General features: G+C 55.2%; 1 protein-coding gene and 1 long non-coding RNA gene across 5 annotated transcripts in view; one reads left to right on the forward strand and one right to left on the reverse strand.

The window, feature by feature from the left end:
* Nucleotides 1-10,028: 10,028 nt before the first annotated feature.
* LOC142088185 (uncharacterized) lies at nucleotides 10,029-11,671 on the reverse strand. Its single transcript, XR_012675756.1, has 2 exons — nucleotides 11,590-11,671; nucleotides 10,029-11,034 (listed from the first exon to the last, which is right to left on the reverse strand). It is a non-coding gene; the product is annotated as an uncharacterized LOC142088185 (long non-coding RNA).
* A 250-nt stretch (nucleotides 11,672-11,921) lies between these two features.
* Nucleotides 11,922-20,023, forward strand: part of WT1 (WT1 transcription factor) — a 37,370-nt gene continuing 29,268 nt past the window's right edge. For 3 of the 4 annotated variants that reach the window (XM_075163252.1, XM_075163253.1, XM_075163255.1), the window contains exons 1-3: nucleotides 12,256-12,683; nucleotides 17,047-17,169; nucleotides 17,384-17,486. In XM_075163252.1, the coding sequence (XP_075019353.1) occupies nucleotides 12,293-12,683; nucleotides 17,047-17,169; nucleotides 17,384-17,486 (617 nt within the window). In that variant the 5' untranslated portion in view covers nucleotides 12,256-12,292. Of the gene's footprint in view, nucleotides 12,684-17,046; nucleotides 17,170-17,383; nucleotides 17,487-20,023 lie in introns of all 4 variants that reach the window. The other variant, XM_075163256.1, reaches the window with a different exon arrangement.

Here is a 20,023-nt window from a genome sequence, read left to right on the forward strand (position 1 = left end):
GAACTCTGTGAAGTTTAAATTCAGACACAGCATCCAACCTTTCCATTTGTACCAGAAGTGAGGCTATTTGCAATTACTGTTTGAGAGAAAAACAATGTTGAAAACTTTAGACAAACGTTTTTGGTTTTGTTCAGAGAAGGTATGACTTTTGATCAAAAATACATTCTATGTGTTTCCAGTTTATTGAGGCATACTCACTTCCAAGACCAAAACTGCTGTCTTTTTATTTTTACAGTCTTTGTTTGAACTGAGATCCACATTCATTGTTACTGAGCTTTAATAATCTAAGGGTCACTTGAAGGGCTTTTGTTTGAGAGACCTTTCAAGCCAAGCCAAGGCAGCAGTTTAGAGAACGTTTCTTGTTTGTAGACAAAAATATATTAAAACAACCAAGGGAGCTATTACTCTTCCACATAATTATTTTTAATGTCTCATTGGACATGTATGAAATGCCTTTCAGTTCCTGTGGGAGAATTACTTTTTTACATTTTGCAGCGTGGCTTTTGTTAAATTTCTATGCTGCTTTTCCATTGAGCAATGTTCACCCCAAAAGACTTTATAAACATGAACAATATCTCTAGGAATATGCTTCCAACATAATCCACGTAAGTACTTGGAGATTTGTCAGTGGTCATAGGGCCTGATACCTTGCATACCTTGTGCCACCTATTTTTTCTGGCCATAATCAAGAAAGAACGTGACCCCAGTTCACGGTGGGAAAAGTCAGAGAACAGCCGAGAGTCCAGGACTGCATGAGGTGAGGCAGAGCCATATGCCACCGCAGCCAGTGTTAAAGGCAGGGGAGAGGGGAGGAGGGCTAAGACTCCCGTCACTCCCTTTCCCCTGGTAAATGCATGTCAGGTAATCGGAGTGCCTTTGTCTTTGGCATGACAATTATCTGCAAATGCTCTGTGTTTTGTAGCTCCTTTCAGTTACCTAGGAAAGACCGAAATGGAGTGCATCCTTCTTTTTTATAACAAGAACAAATTCAGGGGGAGGAGAACAAGCACGGGAGTCAGGCGGGGAGGGAAAGAGTAGCTTTACGGAAAGACAGAAACCATCCCGTAAGACTGTAGTTCTAGTACAAATATTTGGGCTTGGCTTGGGACGTGCACATTATGAGCCATTTCTGCTCCACAGAGGTGCAGGCTTAGCAGGTAGATGCAGGTGCTTCACTGAGATGTCTCCTTCCCATTATGTATTCATGATCCTTTAAATCTGCCAGTTGCCCTTTCCATTTTGAAAGATGCCCAGATGTTTCTTGCTTAGGCATTGAGAGCTCCCACAGGTCACATAGTAGCTGTCTTAATTCTGTGGCCATTGCCCTTCTCCCAGGCATGGTAAAAGTTTCAGTGACCCTAAATGGACTGTGCTGTTAGAGCAGTCCCAGCACGCACTTTGGACAAGGTGCAGAAAGCATCAGGGCTCACTCTAAACCTGAAACCTTCCACAGATTAAAAAAGAAGTTACTGCTTATCTGTGTGTTGCATGCAGCTCATTTAACATGCTGCATTGCATGTCGCAGCACCAGTACCTGTCTCTCGCCTCTTTCCTCAGGGCTGATGTGTGCTCTGAAGTTCCAGTGACTTCACTTGTCTCTTCTGCTATAAAAGGAAAACCAAACTCTGAGTTCAGGGAGTGATAATGTAGCTCTGTGTCAGTTTTGGCACCTTACACAAACATACACCATTATCAATGTCTAGTCATAAAGCTGATAAAGTTTAGCAAAAATGGATATCTAGGTAACTGTCTTTCCTAACTGGATGTAAACCCAATTTCAAATATATAGTGCTTCTAGGTTTTGAAGAGATAAATTACCATGTTCACCATCGTCAGATGACTAAACTTGAAGTCTTTCAACATGAGCTTATAAAATTGTAAATTATGTAGACGAAGTGTAATTTGTAATATACTCTGGTTTGTGGAATGACCTTGCCTTGTTTATAGATAAGAACCACAAGTTTCTAGCAGTGAAAGGCTGTGGAAGCTGTTTCTTTGAAGCAGGATATGATGATAGAAGCAAACTATTGTAACTGTGTAACGCGCTGATGTTCTGATGTTTTAAGCATGAGTTGCTCAACAATAAGTGATTTAATGGGGTAAAAAGTTGCCTTTACATGAACTTTAGTATCTTGCAGCAATAATCAAGTTGTGTCTCAAGAATATATTATAAGATTGTACGGATAATATGCACTTACCAGTATCTTCCTAATGTTACAGTGGCAGAATGCTTATAAAATATTTTGTACGTAAAAATCACTGCATGTACTTAATGACACATTCCTTGAGACAAGGACCATAAAGCAGACCAGGGAATTTTTTGAAGACATTATTATTTGAGGGCGTCCTGTGAAGTTGATCTTGCAGTGTCATCCAAAGTTCCCTATCCTGATTTGACAATTTTATGGCTTTGAACTCTCACTCTGTTGTTCAAGGTGATTTAGTCATTGGTTTGTGTGTCCTTACATTTAGAGTCTGCCAAACGTAATTGTTTGCAGAATATTCAGTTCACCTCGGAGTGCTTCTATTCTGGAGGGATGCTGTTGGAGGGAGCTCAGAGGAGGACAGTAGGAAAAATGAAAAGGACTAAATACGTGCAGCCTGAATAAGGGGTAGAAAAAGCTGGGGTGAAAGAACATAATGGTCTATATGTAACTGAAACATGTAAGCATGAGAGAGAGAGAAAGAAGAATTATGTCGAGTTTGGCAGGAGGATGTAATGAGTAATAGATGGAATGATGAAGGGGAAATAAAATTGGCTGGATGAAGAAAAGCTTCCTGACCGCGAGATCTTGTTTGATTACTGAAGTTTCCCCGGGGACTTCTGTGATTTGGGAAAAGTTGTACAAGACTATTCAGAGCCTCGCAGTGCTCCACAAAGCATAGCACTGTAGTCACCTGGTAACTTGGCATCCAGGAGTGGATAGTACTTCCCATCTTTTAACTGTGTTTGAGGTTCTTTGGATTCCTTGCGTTTGCTGGGCAGCCCAGAGCATCCTTTGTGTGCTGGCCAGCCCATGGCTTCTCTTTTGGTTGGGATTACTAAACAATACTACAGCTCTTGAAGAAAACCTACCTCCTCTGAGCTTTTGCATGCAAATGTGTTTACTGTGGTTATGGGATTGATCCTGTTTCTTTGATGCTAAGTGCAGGAGACTGCAAGGTTGCTTTCAGCTATCTGAAGGGACACGATCTCTGAAGATGCATAAGGTGGCAATTGCATATGCCTTTGTGTTGGCCCCCATAAATCTGGGGCCAAACCTTTACAGTATCTGGATGGATATTATCAATAGATGGTGTTGGAGTGGAGCATATTGCAAGTGTGAAATACTCTGTAATCCTTATTTGGCTGGAGAGTTTTTTTATGCTTAAACAGAGATTAGTAAAATAAGGAAAATTATTCAAGAACTTATTCAACTTATTCAAGAACTTTCGTTCCATGATAAAGCATATGTAGCTATTACAAGGTGTTCATGTTACCCATACGTAGAATTATTTCATTATAGATCTGGTGTCTGGCTAAAGCTGACTCCAGTAGTTCCTCTGAGAGAAGTTTATCTGATTAAAAATTAAGTGTGTCTTTAGCTGATATCCAACCAATTTGCTGAACTTATTTTTACTTCTGCCCAGAGGTTCTGAGAATAAATTGATAACTGAGAATCCATTTGGATTTGAACAATTAGGAGAGAAGTGTGCAAAAACCCAGAAACCCAGAAGTAGTGAAGACCACAAGGCTTCTACACATTGGGAAGCTCAGATCATGGAGTTAGGAAAATGGGCTAACAGACTGTTTTCCTGCTGTGTCTCTTCTGCTTGGCCTTTCAGTATATTCCTTGTTTTCTAGCAGCTGCTCAAAGCAGTAGAATCCATTTCCTCAAATGTACATAGAAATTGCAAAGGCTGCTTCTGCTCAGGGTGAAGCAATGAAATAAATGTTGCTAAGAACCCAGTTTTGAAACTGCACGTAATCCAACGTTTGCTCTGCTCCCAAGAGCTAACTGGTTGGAACTGTGGAAGCCCTGAATTTTGAAACAAATCACACAGAAATGTGAGTTTTTTCATGTAAGTTAATCCACTAATAAATAAATAACAAATCTTCTTAAAAAGACACTCCTTCTTTGAATTATCTTATTTGAATTTAATATTTATTATCTCATGGGGGCATGGTTATCTCTGTATCAATAGGTACATAACTTGTACATTCTGAGATATATCTAATGTCTACCAAAGAAAAAAAAAATAAATCATTTAGATCTGGAACAGTGATCACAATGGAAGTTTCATTTGCAAAGGATTTATGGAGACTTGAAGTGAGTATTATGTTTTGAATAAATGCACCATTGACCAGTATCAGATTTCCATAGGCTTTATCTTGTTTTTTCTAAGCAACTGCTCATAAACGTTTTTAATATCTTGATTAGCATGATGGTGCTACTTGCAATTCTGTTCATAGAGCTATTAATCTATGATAGTGCAATCTAGAGAAAGGAATCACACTTACTTAGTTGTTCCTTTCATTGTTTCATTTTAAAAAACATAAATAACAAGTTGACAGGGTTTCTTTGTGCTTCTTTCTTTTCAACTAACATGTTAAGTATTTCAAGAAAGGTTTGTCAAGACATCACAAAAGTAGGTCTTAGTTCCAATCTGAACTTTATTGAACCCTGCTTTCATGTAATAGGAAGGAAAAACAAGCAGTAGATTTGATCAGTCTGAGTCCATAACTCAACGGCTACAGCAAACTCTCAGTGCTTTTAATTCCTGTGTCATAGCAGTACTCAGACAAATGTAGAGGAATCAAACATATATAAAATCTGAAGGGAAAGGAATCTCCTGTGTCTCATGAAGACTTGACTTCTAAGGCAAGTTCAACACATGGGCTCCCTCCCTGCTCTCCTTTCTTCCCCTACCTCTCCCTGCAAGCTTCATCTCCAACTGTCCCTGCATAGCTCACTCTCAGCATGACTTGTCTGGCAAAGCTGTCTTGGTGGCAGTAGGGTCAGCAGAGCCTGCTGCTGAACAGTGACAGTCACAAACGTGAAAACAGCCGAGTCCTGCAGTGACATGCTGATGAGAACCGTGCAGGCACCTGCACAGCCCCGTTAGGTTGTACTCGATTCTGTGGAGGGCACCAGGGCCTGCAGCAGATCTCTCTTGGGCTGAGGCCCTGAAGCCATGGAGTTTTCAGATGACCGTTCACCCTCATGGGCAGACCAGATATCCCATGCAGCAGCATGTGATACATACACAAGGGACAGACTGTAAAGCTTTGGTTTTGAAGAAAAAAATATATTGAGTGGGAAGCCTCAGAATAAAGAACTGGGAAAACTCTTGTTTTGGTTGGAGCTACATTTTTGCTGCCTGTTGCTTCCAGCCAACTAGATGAGAAAAATGAGCTTGTTTGCCTTTTGTGTATTGCTGCAATCTACATGTATCAGTACATATAGTCCAGAGAGAGAAAAGAGACACGTACCTTTATGTAGCTGCAGTTAGATGAAGGGCTGGGTATGCTCAGTTACTAACGAAGCTAAAGGGCTGTGCTGGGGGGCTGAGGGCAGTGGAATCTCTCCCCAGGCTGTGAAGGAGCTGTTGACGTATGCTGTGCTAATGGGGCTGGGAGCAGGGACTCTCCGTGTTGCAATAGCTCTCCAGCTCCAGCCCTGCCACCCCCTCACAGGTCACATCACTGGCAGATCACATGGAGCTCTGCTGCATAACACAACAACCATCTGCGTTTCTTTGCTTACCCAAGGTCTCCAAGCACTGCACAAATACTGCTGGACTCCTCCAGTGTTCTGGCAAAAGTACTGTCACCTCTTCCATTTCTCTGGAGCGTGTAGAAGGTATTGAACAGAACCCCGGACCTTTTGTTCCTTGTCTGCTTTAGGGACTAGGCACCTTGTCTTCACTGCTTGTCTTCTGCACTCACTGAACATCCGTAGGCAAAGAGGATAAGCTTGGCTTTCCCCACTGCGTGGTACAAGGCGTTAGACCCCAGTGGACTGAAGTCCTTAAGCACTGATTTCAGTGGGACCACTCTTGCGCTAAAGCACCCTTAGTCAGCTGCTTACATGCGTGAATTCCTCTGAAGCGTGTAGGATGAGAACAGAATCCCATGAAAAGGGTTTTAGATCCTCAGCTGAGGTAAGACAGACCAGCCTTACTGGAGCCCCACTAGTTTCCCACTGAGGAGGGCTGGTAAGAGAGTGTCTTTGAACAGGGCTGCAAAAGGGCTTTGCGAGAACAAAGTGAGATTTGACTTTGCTTGCATTGTTAAAGTGTGTTTGTTCAAGAATTAAGTGGAAAGATAAAGGCATGGATGGTTAGTGTTTAGGAAAACATGTTCATGGCCAGTCTACTGGAGAAACGGGTAAAGGACAATTTATCTTCTGTCCCTGTCCTGTAATACCCAACCGTTAGTGAGACCAGAGGCTGCTGGTGGCCTCAGCTACAAACTGCCTTTCCTTACCCATGAGGTACCAGAAATACTGCAGTGTGTGGCTGGGGACAGCAGGTCCACTTCAGCTGGAGTTTTCCTAACACTTTTGAATGTATAAATGTTTGGTTTATATTTCCAATGTGTACCCATATTCAAAGATGGTGTTCCAGGTGGCTCAAAGAATGCTTCGGATTTGTGTCCGTGAGAGGTATCGTTACTGATTTGTTTCCCTATTATCACATTTAGAGTTCAGTATGCCTTTATAGTGGGATCTGCATTCTACAAGCAGGGAGAAATTAATTCCTTAGATCTCAGTTACCATACATCCATTTATAATGTACTAAGTTTTAGAATTTTCTTTTTATTTTCCCCTCCCAACATAATTTTATTACTTTCAAAACCATTAGAGATAATGCCAAGAACTGAGCATATTACCTAAGAGCTTTTTTTCCCCAACTTCTTTTGTAAGTACCAAATACCTGTAACAGTCCTATGTTATAGTTTTAGCTGCCCCCTAAGTATATCCCGTTGTCTATCCAAGACTTTCAAAATGTCACATGTGCCAGATCTGAAAGATGTTACTGATACCCGGCTTTCTATGAACTCCTATTCACTAGAACCCCGGCGAGGGCGGGACACATAGGGATACTTTATGGCCCTATACAGCTCCGTGATTTATACCGAGCCTCGTCTTAGCAGTACGCTAATAAATTTAGCAGAGCCCCCGTAGTACCTCGTACCTCGCTTGAGCCCCACCTCGCACCCCTCCAGCACTGAAGCGGGCACCGTCCGGGCGCGGGGGGGTGCGGGCGGCCGGGGCGGCGCGGCGGGGCCCCGCAGGTGCGGGAGGCGGAGCGCCGCCGCCCCCCGGGCCGCTCGCCGGGTTGAACGCGGGGTCAGGGCCGCGCCGCGGCTCGGGCCGCGCTCCCGGCGGGGCTGGGCTGGGCTGGGTTGGGCTCATCAATTTCCCGTGCTCGGTGCCTGCGTCCCGGCGCGGCACTAATGCGGAACAAATTGAGACATATCCTCTCCGTAATTAGTTCCAGCGTTTCAAAGATTTACGGTAAAATAATGGCCTGAGCCCCGCCGGCCGACCGGCCGGGCCCGGCCCTCGGTGCTCCGTCGCCGCACGGCGGTCGAGGCGCTGGGGAGGCGGCTCGGTTGCCGGGAGCTCGCCCCGCCGCCGCCGCCGCCACTGCCGCCGCTGCCCTCCGCGGTGCCGGGCCGGCGGGGCCTGCAGCGGCGCGCACCGCCCGCGGGGGGCGCGGGGAGCGTTCAGCTGGCGGGGTCGCGGGCCGCGCTCCCCCGAGTGGTGGGGCCGGCGGAGCCGGGGATGGCGCCGGGACGAAGGGAGGTGCACAGCTCCGCCGGCGCCGAGGAGCTGCCCGCCGCGCAGTCCCGCCGCGGCTATTTCCGAACCCCCGCTGGCCGGAGAGTCGGCTTGGGGCCGGGGTCCCCGGCCTCGGAGCGACCTTCGCGCCCGCCCCGCCTGCGCCCTGCTCCGCTCAGCGGAGAGCCGGGGAGAGGGCAAGCACCCTTCCCTCCTTGTGCCATCAAAAAAGGCTTTTTTCCCCTCAGAGGATAAACAAAATGTCCTCTCGCCAGCTCGAAAGCTGCCAGTGTCCCCGTCAGCCCAGGCAGGGAAGGCCGGTCCCGCCTTGCCGGGGGCTCCCCGCTCCCGTGGTGCCCGCAGTGCTCGGCGAGGCGGGGGGAGGCAGCGAGCAATGCAGGATTGGGCCCGCCGTGATGAGTTCCTGCCCCTCTGCGCCCTGCGCTCCTGGGAGATGCTTCGCAGCCTTGTTTCTGCTGCTCTTGGCACTTAAATACTCAAACTCCGATCAGCTCCCTGAATGAAAGGAGACAGATCCCCCTGCGTGCTGTGAGCGGCGTGAGCAGGATTGGAAGGGCTGGGGATTTATCTCTGTTCAAGTCAGTCTCCCCCACCTCCGAGCCGCGAGGGAATCATTTATGAGTTTAGTAAAGTGCAGTAAGTTACCCGTCCCTTAATTGGTTAGCATGGCAGGGGAGAAAGCGGAACGGGAAAACGCCGGCTGGGGAGGTGCTTCAGCGCTGCTCAGGTTGGAGCAGGTTCCCGAGCCCGTTTTGCCCGGGATCGAGTGGGACTCTCAGTAGAATAATCCTCGTCCAGGAAATATCTGTTGTTTAATCTTGTAGAGTATGTCTTCGAGCACAGTCAAAGACTGAGCATTATCAGGAATTGCCATAGCTATGGAATAGCGGGCAAAACAGTAAAGCCTGATTGCTGCCTGGCAGAGATTTGGATCGGGCCATGTTTGTACGAGGGGAAAGGGCAAAAAGTTCCGGACCTCCTGGGTCTGGACACCGGCAAAGGAGATGCTGTTCCTGAACTGCCGTCTCTCCGGCCATTGCTTTCAGCTGGGCACCGAGGCCCGGACGCGGGCGCCCGGTTTGCGGGGCGTGGGGTGATCTACGCCGGAGTGCGCCTGGAATCGGGGTCGGGATCTCCGGGGAAGGGGCGAGCAAATGTCCCCTGCCCAGAGGAGAAGCTCCTCTCGGGATACCGGGGCGCTCCCGAGGGGACCTGCTGCCAGCGCTCCCGGCTTGGGCTAGAAATGTGCCCCCGCTTTGCAGTGGAGCAGGAGATTTTTCTCTCTCCCTGGTGCTGGCTGGGAGGGAACGGCTGCGGAAAGTGGCGCTGGCCGTTTCCCAAAAGTCCCCAGCCCGTTCCCAGGGCCTGAGCTTCCCCCCCTCCTCCTCGGGCTGCACCGCTGAGGGTTTCTCCCGGGACATCCCCGGGACGCGCCCTCCCGGTTTGCGCCGGGCCCGCTCCGTGCCCCGCACGGCTGAGGCGGCCCGGGAGGGCGCAGGTGCCGGTGCACGGCGCTGCGCGGGGCTGAGCTGGCGGCCCCGGAGCCCCCCCGGCCGAGCACTGCTTTCCCCTGCCTCGCTGCAGGCGCTGCCGGCAGCCGCGGGGAGGGAGGATGCGCTGATGGCCAAGGGGTCTTCTTCTTTCACCGCTGGGAAGGGCGAGAGAGGCGAAGGTTTGGAAGGACTTCGGCAGTTCTTCCTCCCAGGTGGAATAACGCAGACCTAAGCGATCAAGAAAACATCTTTCCCTTTCAAGAAGATTTATCAAGCAAGGTTCTTTCAAGAAAAGAAACAGCCGCACTAGTTCGAAAAATAGTCCGCTGCGGGAAAGTCTTTTTCTGTTTGCCCCAGGAAAGGTCTAGTTTTCACGGGAAATTAAATACTCCGCTTAGGCTGGCCGAAGACTTCTATTTCTGTGCATACGTTGTCGATTTTAGAGCCGGAGATGAAAGGGACCAACCTCAGGTGTCGGTCCACCACAGAAACGAGCAAATCCAGCAGCAGCCCCGCTCCCGATTCTGCACCTCCCGGCGGCCCCTCAGGGCCCTGTGGGTACAGGGTGACTGCGGTGTGCAGGGACCCCCAATGCGGTCAGGGAGCGGGAGCAACGCGGGGGCGAGCGCCGGGGGCCGGCGGTGTCAGCAAGGGCAGCGCGCTCCCCCCTCACGGGCACGGGCTGCGTTCCGAAATGCCGCCCGAGAGTGGTTTAGCTTTGAGTGTACTCATCAGAAGCGGCAGATCCTGTAAACTTAGGCGTTCTTTAATATCAGCAAAGACAATCAACAAATCTTTCGCTCTTACGTTACACGTAGATTTCCGTAATAAATAGATTTACGCATCAAAAGAGAAGTTTTAAAAGGGAATCCTCTGAAGATAGTTTGTGAAAATTAAACTCGTTTCACTAATAACGAAACCCGACGCTTTTGGTTAAAGAGTTTAAAGAGAAAATGAAATTATACTTGGCTACTCTAACAACGAGCTCTTTTAATTTCTTTTGTTGTAGCGTTTACCCTTTGAATTTTAAAACATCGTTTCAAGATTGGCGATGCTTGCGGTAACCTTTCATGCCGGGGGGGAAGGAAACACCGAAGTGTAAATTGTCACCGGGAAGACAACGGGCTCGGTCTTCCCAGCGGCAGGTAAATGTTCACGGCGTTTCTTTTATTACTTTAGCCGCAAAGGGAGGGTGAGGCGGCCGGGGAGGATGCGGCTGTGCGCTGCTGGGTGTGCGCCGAGCGATGGCCCCGGCGGCGGTTTCGGTGCCGTGGTTTTAACAGGGGCCGGTGAAGATGCGGTGCTTCCCCCGCGTACTCTGCCTTCGCGAGTACGCTGCATCGGGGCGCAGCTCCCAGGAGCTGTCCCACGCGTGCTCGTAGAAGCACACTCCCCCCCCCTCCCCCGGGTGATTATTAATTAGCAGTTTTGAAGGAAGACGGCAGGATCACTCTTCTCGCGTTCGGTGAGAGCGTCTCCCGCGGGGGAGGCTGCGGGCTCGCCTCTGACCCAGGTCCCGGCAGGAGCTTGGCCGCGGCGGGTATCGCCACGTCCCACGGGGCTCTGCCGCCCGCCCCGGGGCTCCCTGCCGGTACCGCACCGCGGAAATCATGGCATCCCTCGCTGCTAGGGCCGACCCGAAACCCGCCGTGTCGCCTGGAAGGACCGTCCAGGGATAACGTATAAGATGCCATCGGGGGCTCTCCCGCCGCCGCTCCCAGGATGCATGCTGCGGGGCTGAGTCCAGGCGGCTGGGGAGGGAAGAGAGAGTGTGGGGCTTCCCAGGAGCAGTGCCAGGTGAATCTCCCAAAAGCAGGTTACTTACAGCGCTGCGATCCTCCCCCGCCTGCCCAAGCTCTCTCACACACGGGCAGATCGGAGGGACGGGGCTGGGACCGGACCCACGCCGGCCCCGGTCCCCTTGCAAAGGGCCCCCTCCCCTCGCCGGCGGAGCCCTCAGTGCCCGGGCACGGCCGGCTCTGCGCGACGTGCCGCGGCCCGGTGCCCCCTGAGGCATAGGGACGGGGAGCGCCGGTGTGCGCGGGGCGGGGGGGGGATCGGGCAGGCAGCCCGGACCCCGCAGGAGCTCAGGGGGACGCGGATTCCTCCCACAGCGGGAGAAGCACCTGGAAAGACACTTTCCTCTCGCAGGGACGGGGTCCGCCCGCCCCGGGCGGGGTCACTTCCCCTGGCTCCTGCAGAGGCGGGTGCTTCTCCGCGCCGTCCCCAGGGCCTGCGACCCCGCCGCCCTCGGGAGTCCCCACGGACATGCACGGAGTTGGCGGGGGAAGTCATCCAGCACGTACTTACTGGCCACCTGGATCCCTCTAACAGTCTCGCAAGTCTCTCCTAAAGCGAAGGGACGTTAGGGTGAGATTTAGTGGCGCTTGCACCAGAAGAAGGGTGGGAGTCATGTGTAGGGGAGATATATTCTCCCACAGTAACCTCTCCCCCTCCATCCCTGGCTCTCCTTGTCTCCCCCCTCCCCCCCGCGTGTCTGGTCCGGCTGGGTTCAGCACAGCGGGCTGTGGGCAGCCCCTCGGCGGAGGTTGTGTGAATGGAGGATCGGCGTGGCTGACTCCTCCTCCCCTGCAAGCGCCTCTATTTGAGCTTTGCAAAGTTGAGGGTGAGCAGGCATCCGAGGTGAGGCGTGCGAGGCGGCTGTGCCCCCCTAGCACGGACAGACGGACACACGCACAGACAGACACACACACACGCGGACACACAGACACACGCACACCCCGCCCTGCCCTGCGCTGCGGAGCGGGTGCAACCCCGGAGGCGATCCTGGAGAACAACCTTTCCCTGTCGCTGTTGCCGGCTCCCGCAGGGCTGGACCCGGGGAGCTGCGTCGCGGAGCAAACTTCCCCCAAAGGGCTGAGCTCGCCGGCCTGGTGCCTGCAGCCGGAGCCGGCCTCCGGCTTGGCGGGCAGGGGCCAGGTGTCCTGGAACAAGTGCGGCCCGGGGGGAGACTGGCTGCCCGGCGGCAGGCAGAAGGTCTGCGAGCAGATGGGCTCCGATGTCCGAGACCTCAACGCGCTGCTGCCCTCCGTGCCCTCCCTGCCGGGCAACAGCAACTGCACCATGCCGGTGAGCAGCGCGGCGCAGTGGGCTCCCGTCCTGGACTTCCCCCCGGGGGCCTCCTACGGCTCGCTGGGGCCGCACTCCTTCATCAAGCAGGAGCCGAGCTGGAACGGGTCGGACCCGCACGAGGAGCAATACCTGAGCGCCTTCACCGTCCACTTCTCCGGCCAGTTCACGGGCACGGCCGGCGCTTGCCGCTACGGGCCCTTCGGCGCCCCGCCGCCCAGCCAGCCGCCCTCCGGCCAGGCTAGGATGTTCCCCAACGGGCCCTACCTGCCCAACTGCTTGGAGAGCCAGCAAGCGATCCGCAACCAGGGTAAGGGCAGCGTCTGCCGGGCGCCTCGGCCTCGGGGGGGCGGCCCCCGCAGGCCCCGCTTAGCCTTGCCGGGCCGCGCTTGATGTAAACACCAAGCCCAGCCTTTCTCTCCGCAGCAGCCGGGCAGGGTTAGGCGAGCCAGCCCTCCTGTGCCTCCTTTCCCTCCCTGTGCGGCAGCCACGTCGCTCCGGGGAGTTTTAGGAGCCACGAGTTGCTTGCCCCCACCTCTCCAGTGGGGCAGCGGGCTGCAGCGGGCAGCTTTGCCGGGCGGGCTGGAGCCCCCCCGCCCCCTCCCCGGGTTGGAGCAGCCTCTCGCCTCGCAAAGGTTTGTTCGGGCCGGGGACGGCGCAAGTCCTGGAATGGAGATAGGGCCGGTGTCCCGAGACAATTCCCTGTACAAATCTTGGGGTGGGTGGGTGTACCTCCAAACTTCGTCCTGAATCCGAAAACCGCTGTCCGCACGTTAGTGTTTTCAAGCCTCTTGTCGAATTAACCTCGGGAGCGCTGAATGCCCCCAGGCCGCGGCACACAAACAGGGGCTCCTCGTAGTTTCTTTTCAGCATCTCCGTGGCCTGGACAGGCTGCTGTTTGCACCGCCCTGAGAAATTCCCGTGGACTGCACGGCCGGGCGATGGGTCATCCCCTGCCTGTGGCACCGGGATCATCGTCTAATCGTTTTTCTTCCAGCGGCTGCAGTGTAAACATCTGCCGGTGCAAACGCGAGGAAGAAGGGAGAGGGAGCGAGCGTGCGGAGAGCTTGCCCGAGACCTTTCGGGTCTCGTTCCCCCTCCTTCAGCTGGCCCCGGAGGTGCGGGCTGTCGAGCGCCTGCCCCGCACTCCCCGGCCCCGGGCGGGGCGCCGGGGGACTCTGGCCGAGGGGGGGTCAGGCCGCCGCGGCCCCGAGACTCGGGGACGGGAGAGCGGGAGCGGCGGAGGGTGCGCGCCCCGGTGGGAGCGGGACGACTCGCCGGGGTCTCGCCGCTTTCGGCGCGGGGTCGTCCGCGGCTCGGGCTTCCTGTGCGCCGTGGGCGCAGCTCCGTACCCACAGAGGGGGGCTGGGGGCGACGGCCCCGGGAGGACCCGGGCGATTCGGGCTGTCCCCGGCTCTCTGGCGGCTGGCGAAGGGAGGCAGGGCGGGGGGGCAGAGCGGAGGCCGAGTCCGGGCGGGCGCGTTCTGTGCTAGCCGCCGAGGGGTGGCCCGAGGCCGGCGAGGCGGCCCGGGGCGACGTTTGCAGTGAGGAGAGGCGATGGCGGCGGAGGGGAAGTGGTTGTTCAGCAGCGGGGCCGCGCACGGGTCTCCCCCGGGCAGTGCCGGGTCGCAGTCCCGGTGCCACCGCTCCGCTGCCTTCGTCCCCCGACCTCTGCCCGCGCTGTCCGCCCAGCGCCGGGCTCTAACTTGGGAAACGGCGGAGCGGGGCGCCAGGGCCGTGCCGCCGAACCCGGCTGGCAAAGATAGGCAGCATCCCTGGAGCTCGGGGAGAGGCTCGGCCGCGCCGGGCCGGGCTGGCGGCGAGGCCCCGGGGCCGCTGCGCGCCCCGCGGAGGCCCCAGGCTCCGAGCGGCGGGACCCGGCGGGGAGCGGCCTGTGATCGCTCCAGCACAGAGCACGCCGGGCCAGGGAGCTCTGCCGGGGATTTTCTTAAGACATCTGAAAGGATTTTAGACATCGGAGAGGATTTGTAATCGCTGGGCCGAAATAGCGACGAGAAGGTGGAAAGGAGGGTGACGGAAATAAACTCGGCCCTGGGTGGGTGCGCGGGCGGACGAGGGACAAAATAGCTGCGTCCCCGTGCCATCCTTCGTCCGAGTTTAACCGCAGCGGAGCGAAACGGAACCTTTAACGCACCAAAACACGGAGCCCGGCGCTCTGCGGGTGGTGCTCGGTCTGCGGCACCACCAGCCCCGCACACACACACCTGTGCGTGCCCGGAGATCCGGGACCCCATTACCTCTCCGCACCCCCCCTGGCCCCAGTGGGGTGGATCGAGGCCCTGCAAGAGCCTGGAGAAAGGCGCCGTTGCGGGGAGCACGGGCCGTGTCCCGGCTCCCTCCCCTGCTCCGCAGGCCTCGCGGCCTCGCCGCGGGGCCGCGTCCCTTCAGCGCGGGGCTGCCTCCCCGCACGGGCAGCACTGGGGCTTAGCCACAACTATGTTCGGCGACACGCAGCGAGCTCCTTCGGCAAGGAGGAATTCGACAAAGGGCGTTTGCTTTCTTTTTTTCTTTTTTTTTTTTTTTTTTCGTGGCTGGATAAAATGTTCTTGCTTTGGCTCTCCTCAAGGTTGAACTCCTATTTTTTTTAGTCGGTTCCTCCGACCGTGGGAAAGACGCTACCTTGGCTCTGCGATGACATTGCTGCCAAGTCTGGGATGGGGTGGGGGTGAGGGAACTAAGGCTTTGAAACCTCTGCCCAATTTTCCTCTTCTCGTTCGCCTGTCTCTTTCATCCAGCTGGGCTCCTCCAACAACTGGATGTCTCCAGCGGGCCCCGTACTCCAGCAGATGTACAACTTTCAATTATTTTCAGCACATTTTAATCAGGCCTGGCTCTGATAACGCCCTAATTAAAGAGACCTTACTATCGGCAGCTCGGTTCAGAACTCAACTTTCTTATCACATTCCTGAAGCTTTGGGTCAGGCAACACCGGAAAATGCGGCCAAAACCTCGTTCTGCTCCGAGCTGAGTTTTGAAGGTCACCGAAAGTCTGCGCCAGGCCAAAAGTAACGTAGAAAGTGTCAGTGTTTTCTGAAAGTTAAAAAAGAGGCAGAGGGAAATGGGGAAAAGGGAGTTGAAGGTTGAGCCTCTACCCTGAGGGCTAAGGGAAGAGATAAGGAGCGAGAAACAGCTGTGGGATGGGAGCCCGTGAGGTACCGGCCTGTCAACGCTGCTCGCATCGCCGCGAAAGGAGCTCTGCTGCTAGGGCGAGGGGGATGTGAGAGAGATTTGGCCGGGGACGCGTCAGTCCCACGTCTATCCCAGCCCCGCAGTCTCAGGGCCGGCTTAAAATCATCGCGAAGGTGAAGGTTTCAAAGTCTTCTGGATTTTTTTTCCTTCCCGTTGCTCCCTTCATTTCTCCCGCGCAACCCCGCAGGTTAATTAAGCCCTGTAATGTCGCTGGATCCAGGCTGTCTGCAGTGACAATAAAATGGAGAGGCAACAACCGGATCCCTTTGTTGCCTCTCCATTTTACTCTCTCTGAAACCCCCTGTGATTATCGATCGGCGGTGGTGAAGCAGAGACCTGCACAGCGCCGAGCACTCGGCACCGAAGGGAGCTGAGAGGGGTGCCTAAAAACAGGCCCGAGTGCTCCCCCTCGACTAACAAAATCATCCTCCGGTCACATCCACTGCCAGACGAGGATGCCCGTGCTGGAATAAGCGGGTTAAGGGAGAGGGGTGTGAGAGAGGCAGTGCTCCTCGTCGGTTTGGTTTCTTTTCCCAGCCCGCGTCGGACCTTTTGTTTTGTTTTGGTTTGGTTTTTGGAAGAGTGACTCTCGGAGGAGCTTGGTTCTCGGGGTAAATGCTGATGAGCCGAGAAGCCTCTGAGATAATATTGCTTTGTAATTACTTTTTTAGCTGAAGTTGTTTAGCCAGCTCCAAGTCATTAATGAAAGTTGGTGTCCAAGCACCTGATTTACGATTTCGTGTCGGCCCGGGGTCAGCAGAGGTGGTCTCTTTCCATCTGAATCTGCTCGGTGTAGGAAACAAAATAGGCTGTTTATTATTTTGGAGAGCAATTTTCGCTGAAAGGAGGAGTTTTATTTTTGCATGTAACATTCCGCCTCTTTATTGCAGAAAGCTGCTCTTAGGGAAAAAAAAAAGAGAGAGAGAGATTAAAGGGTACCTTCTAAATTGGAAACGGCAGAGGAGTACACTGAGCAGATGGGAATCTTCCTCTTTAATATGAGCAACAATTAATGAAAACATCCTTTTTATTACCGAAGCCGATCTGTTCTCTTTAAACACGAACGAGACTTCCGACTTTCCGCCCCTCGGTGCGGCTGCCCGGCTCGCCTCTCCCCGGGGCGGGGGGGTCCCACGGGGGTCCCACCCGCACCATCCTGCGCCCACAGCCTTGCGAAGTGCGTGTGCTGGGGAGGGGGCGGCGGTGGAAGAGGGAACGAAGCCTTTCTGTGTCTTTTTCCCCACCGTGGGCAGCAGCACCGGGGGAAGATCAACACGGTGCCATAAATGCGCAGTATTTCGGCAGCCCGCGGCGGTGCCGTGGGTGCGTGGCGGCGGGAGCCTGCGGCGCTCGGCCGGGCGTGGGCTCCTCTCGCTCGACGCCTGCTCGGAGAGGCTTCGCGGGAAGCCGGTGGGCGAGGGGGCTCAAGGCTCCTCCTAACCCCGCTGTGGTCTCTTCGGCAGGTTACAGCACCGTGGCCTTTGACGGGACCCCGAGCTATGGCCACACGCCGTCTCACCACGCCGCTCAGTTTACAAACCATTCCTTCAAACACGAGGACCCCATCAGCCAGCAGCCCTCGCTAGGTAATGTCAGCCTCCGCGGGTGCGGTCCGCGCTCCCGGCCGCGGGGGCCCGTCTCAAAGGCTGGCGATCCGGGGTGGTTCCGGAGTCGCGCCCGGCACAGAGCTAGAGCTGCCCAAACGCTGGAGGACGGGGCCCTGCAGCCCCCTCTGCAGCGCAGGGCGGGGGGGAACGGCCGCTCGCCGCAGGGGTTAACTCTTCGCCGCTTTCTCCGCAGGGGACCAGCAGTACTCGGTGCCGCCCCCGGTGTACGGCTGTCACACGCCCACCGACAGCTGCACGGGCAGTCAGGCCCTGCTCCTCCGGACCCCCTACAACAGGTACCTCCGCCGGCAGGGAGCTTTGCCTTGCCTCCTTCTGCGCGGGTTGTTGCGCGGCCGTGGTCTCTGCCCCGCATGCCGCTCAAACAGCTTTCTATTTTATGCAAGGAAACAGATTTATTTTTTCCTTTCTCAAAAGAAAAAAAGATTCACACGTTAAAAAAACAAAACAAACAAAAAAACCAGCACACACACACACCCCGCCCCCAAAACAAAACAAGTCGCCGCGCCCTCCGCCCCGGCCCCGCCGTGTCTCAGAGCTCTCCCGGGCCACCTCGCCCTCCCGGGCCGGGCTTTGCGGGGGGTGGTGGCGCGGCTCGGCGCTGGCCGAGCATCCCCCGCGGGGCTCGGGCACTGTGCTGCCGGCTCGGGGGAGCCGCTCTCCGGCGGCAGGTGCCGGCCGCCTCTGGGACGCGGGAGCTGGGCTGCCAGGCCTCCTTGGAGCACGCCTGTCCCGCACGGAGCCCGCTGGTGCGAAGGGATTTGCCCAGGTGCGGACATCCGCGCCGGGGGGAAGTGCCCGGGGCAGCTCCGCAGAGCCCAGGCGGCAGGGCTCCGCCGGCGGAGCCCAGCCCTGACCCTGCTCCAGAGCATCCCCCCTCTGCCCGAGGCAAGCGCGGTCCCCCGCCCCGCACGCATCCCCTCCGCCTCGGCTCAGGCTGCAGAGCCACAGGATCCGGCCCGCAAGGCGCACCGGCCGGCGCGGCCCTGCCCCTGCGCCTCCTCCCCGCTCCCGGTTGGGAGTCTCCACAGCCGGGAAGGTGCGGGAGCGCTCGCTGGTGAGCAGCAGCGATGGGCAGAGCGTGGTAGAGGGATCGGGCAGGGAATTACAACTCAGCTCCGTGCAGGGGCTTCCTCTTGCAGACCAAGAGCCCTTCCGATGGCTCCCAGGAGCGACGGGGACTGGTCTGCAGGGAGGTCATTTGTTGTAAACGGGGCGATAAACCTATCGGATTTCCTTGCTGGGAGAAAGGTGCATCTGGAGCTTTGCTGCGAGCACCTGGTTGCCAATAGAAGGGTCCGTTGCAAGCGCGGCTTCCCGTTTTCTTCGGCCTGGCATGGGAGCTGGGCGTGTCTCTTGCAGTTTTACAACGTGTTTAATGAGCAAAGAAGTTCCCCAAAATTTATTCTTCAACTTTTTGTGAACTTGGAGCCAGTCCCGTATCTTGGAGTTGCTAAGTAACTCTCGCACACAAAACAATATGCCTCCGCGAAGGAAGCCGCGAGCGGCTCCTCTTGTAGGCCGGTTATATCATCTCTGATTAATCAACACTGGACGTGGGACAACAAAATTCTGTCACTTCCAGAAGCCACTTCGCTAATGAACGTGAGTTGACGTCAAGGGAAGGAGGGAATGAGGTAATGAAGGAAGGAAAGAAGCCTATCCAGAGAGATTAGCTTGCAGAATAATTGGCGGGGCGAACTCCTGCGCTGAAGTGACAGAGATTGCTCGCCTCGCAGGGAAATCTATAAATATGATTTGTAGGGAGGCTTTGGGAGGGCAGCTCCGAGCCGCCGCGGGCAGCCGCCGCTCTCCCCAGCCCCGCCGGGCCTCAAGGCTCGCCCCCGCTGCCCGGTGCCCCGCTCCCGCGTCGGGGCTCCCGGCGGCGGCACCGCGGGCACTCCCTCCTGCGGCGTTTGTATTCGTTTGTACGTTTAGTGGAGCGAGCCCAGTCCTGGGAGGTGTGATTCCGATAGGAAACCGCTGCTTGTGCCGAGAGCTCTCTCCTCCATGTGCCTCTACCGAGGAAGCATCGGGGCGGGGGTGAGCACAGCTTGGCATCGCCCTAACGCGGCCGCCTCCCGCCCAGCGCGTCGGGACCCGGACGCCGGCGCGAGTGGGCAGCGCTGCGCTACGGGGCCGATTTCTTCCCGACCTTAGCCATGATCCTACTCTGCTCCCCGGGAGGTTTACTGCTTACTTCGGTAGGATAAGGATTTAAGCCCTTAAACCTCACGCGAGCCAATACTGATGTGTGGGGGTGTAAGTCAGGGCAGAACTTGTTGTTGGAGGGCAGCTCCTGTTGTACAAAGCCTGCTCCAGCACCTAAGCTCGAACAGGTGGGTGAGTTCGGTGCGGCCTCCCCTTGTCCCCTCCTGCACATGGTCAAAAGCACCTGGAAAAAACGATTTTCCTACTACGCAAGTGTTCTTCCTAGAAAGTGTTGTCAAGAAAGTGGGTGACTAGTTACCGTGCAAAAACGGGCGTGACTCATTAGCCACATTTCCAACGGCCTGAAAACCGACCGCACTGAGTCAATATTCATATTGATCTGGTGGAATCTTTACTATTTTTTTTTAAGACCGTATTTATTCTGTACCTCCTTTGCGAAGATTTTTTTGCTTTTCGCAGTTCAGGTCAGGTTTGCCAGCTCTGCTTTGACAACTGATGGCTCGGTTGCCGCATCTGAGCGCCGGGGCTGGCAAGGATGGGGCGGTGAGGCTCCCCGCGTCCATGCCCATCCCCGCTGCGCGCCTCCGTGCGCACCTGGTGACCGCTGCGCGGAGCGCGCAGCAAGTACGCAGGGGATGGTGCT

This window comes from Calonectris borealis, chromosome 14, assembly GCF_964195595.1.
Source record: "Calonectris borealis chromosome 14, bCalBor7.hap1.2, whole genome shotgun sequence".
In the NCBI taxonomy this organism is placed as follows: Eukaryota; Metazoa; Chordata; class Aves; order Procellariiformes; family Procellariidae; genus Calonectris; species Calonectris borealis.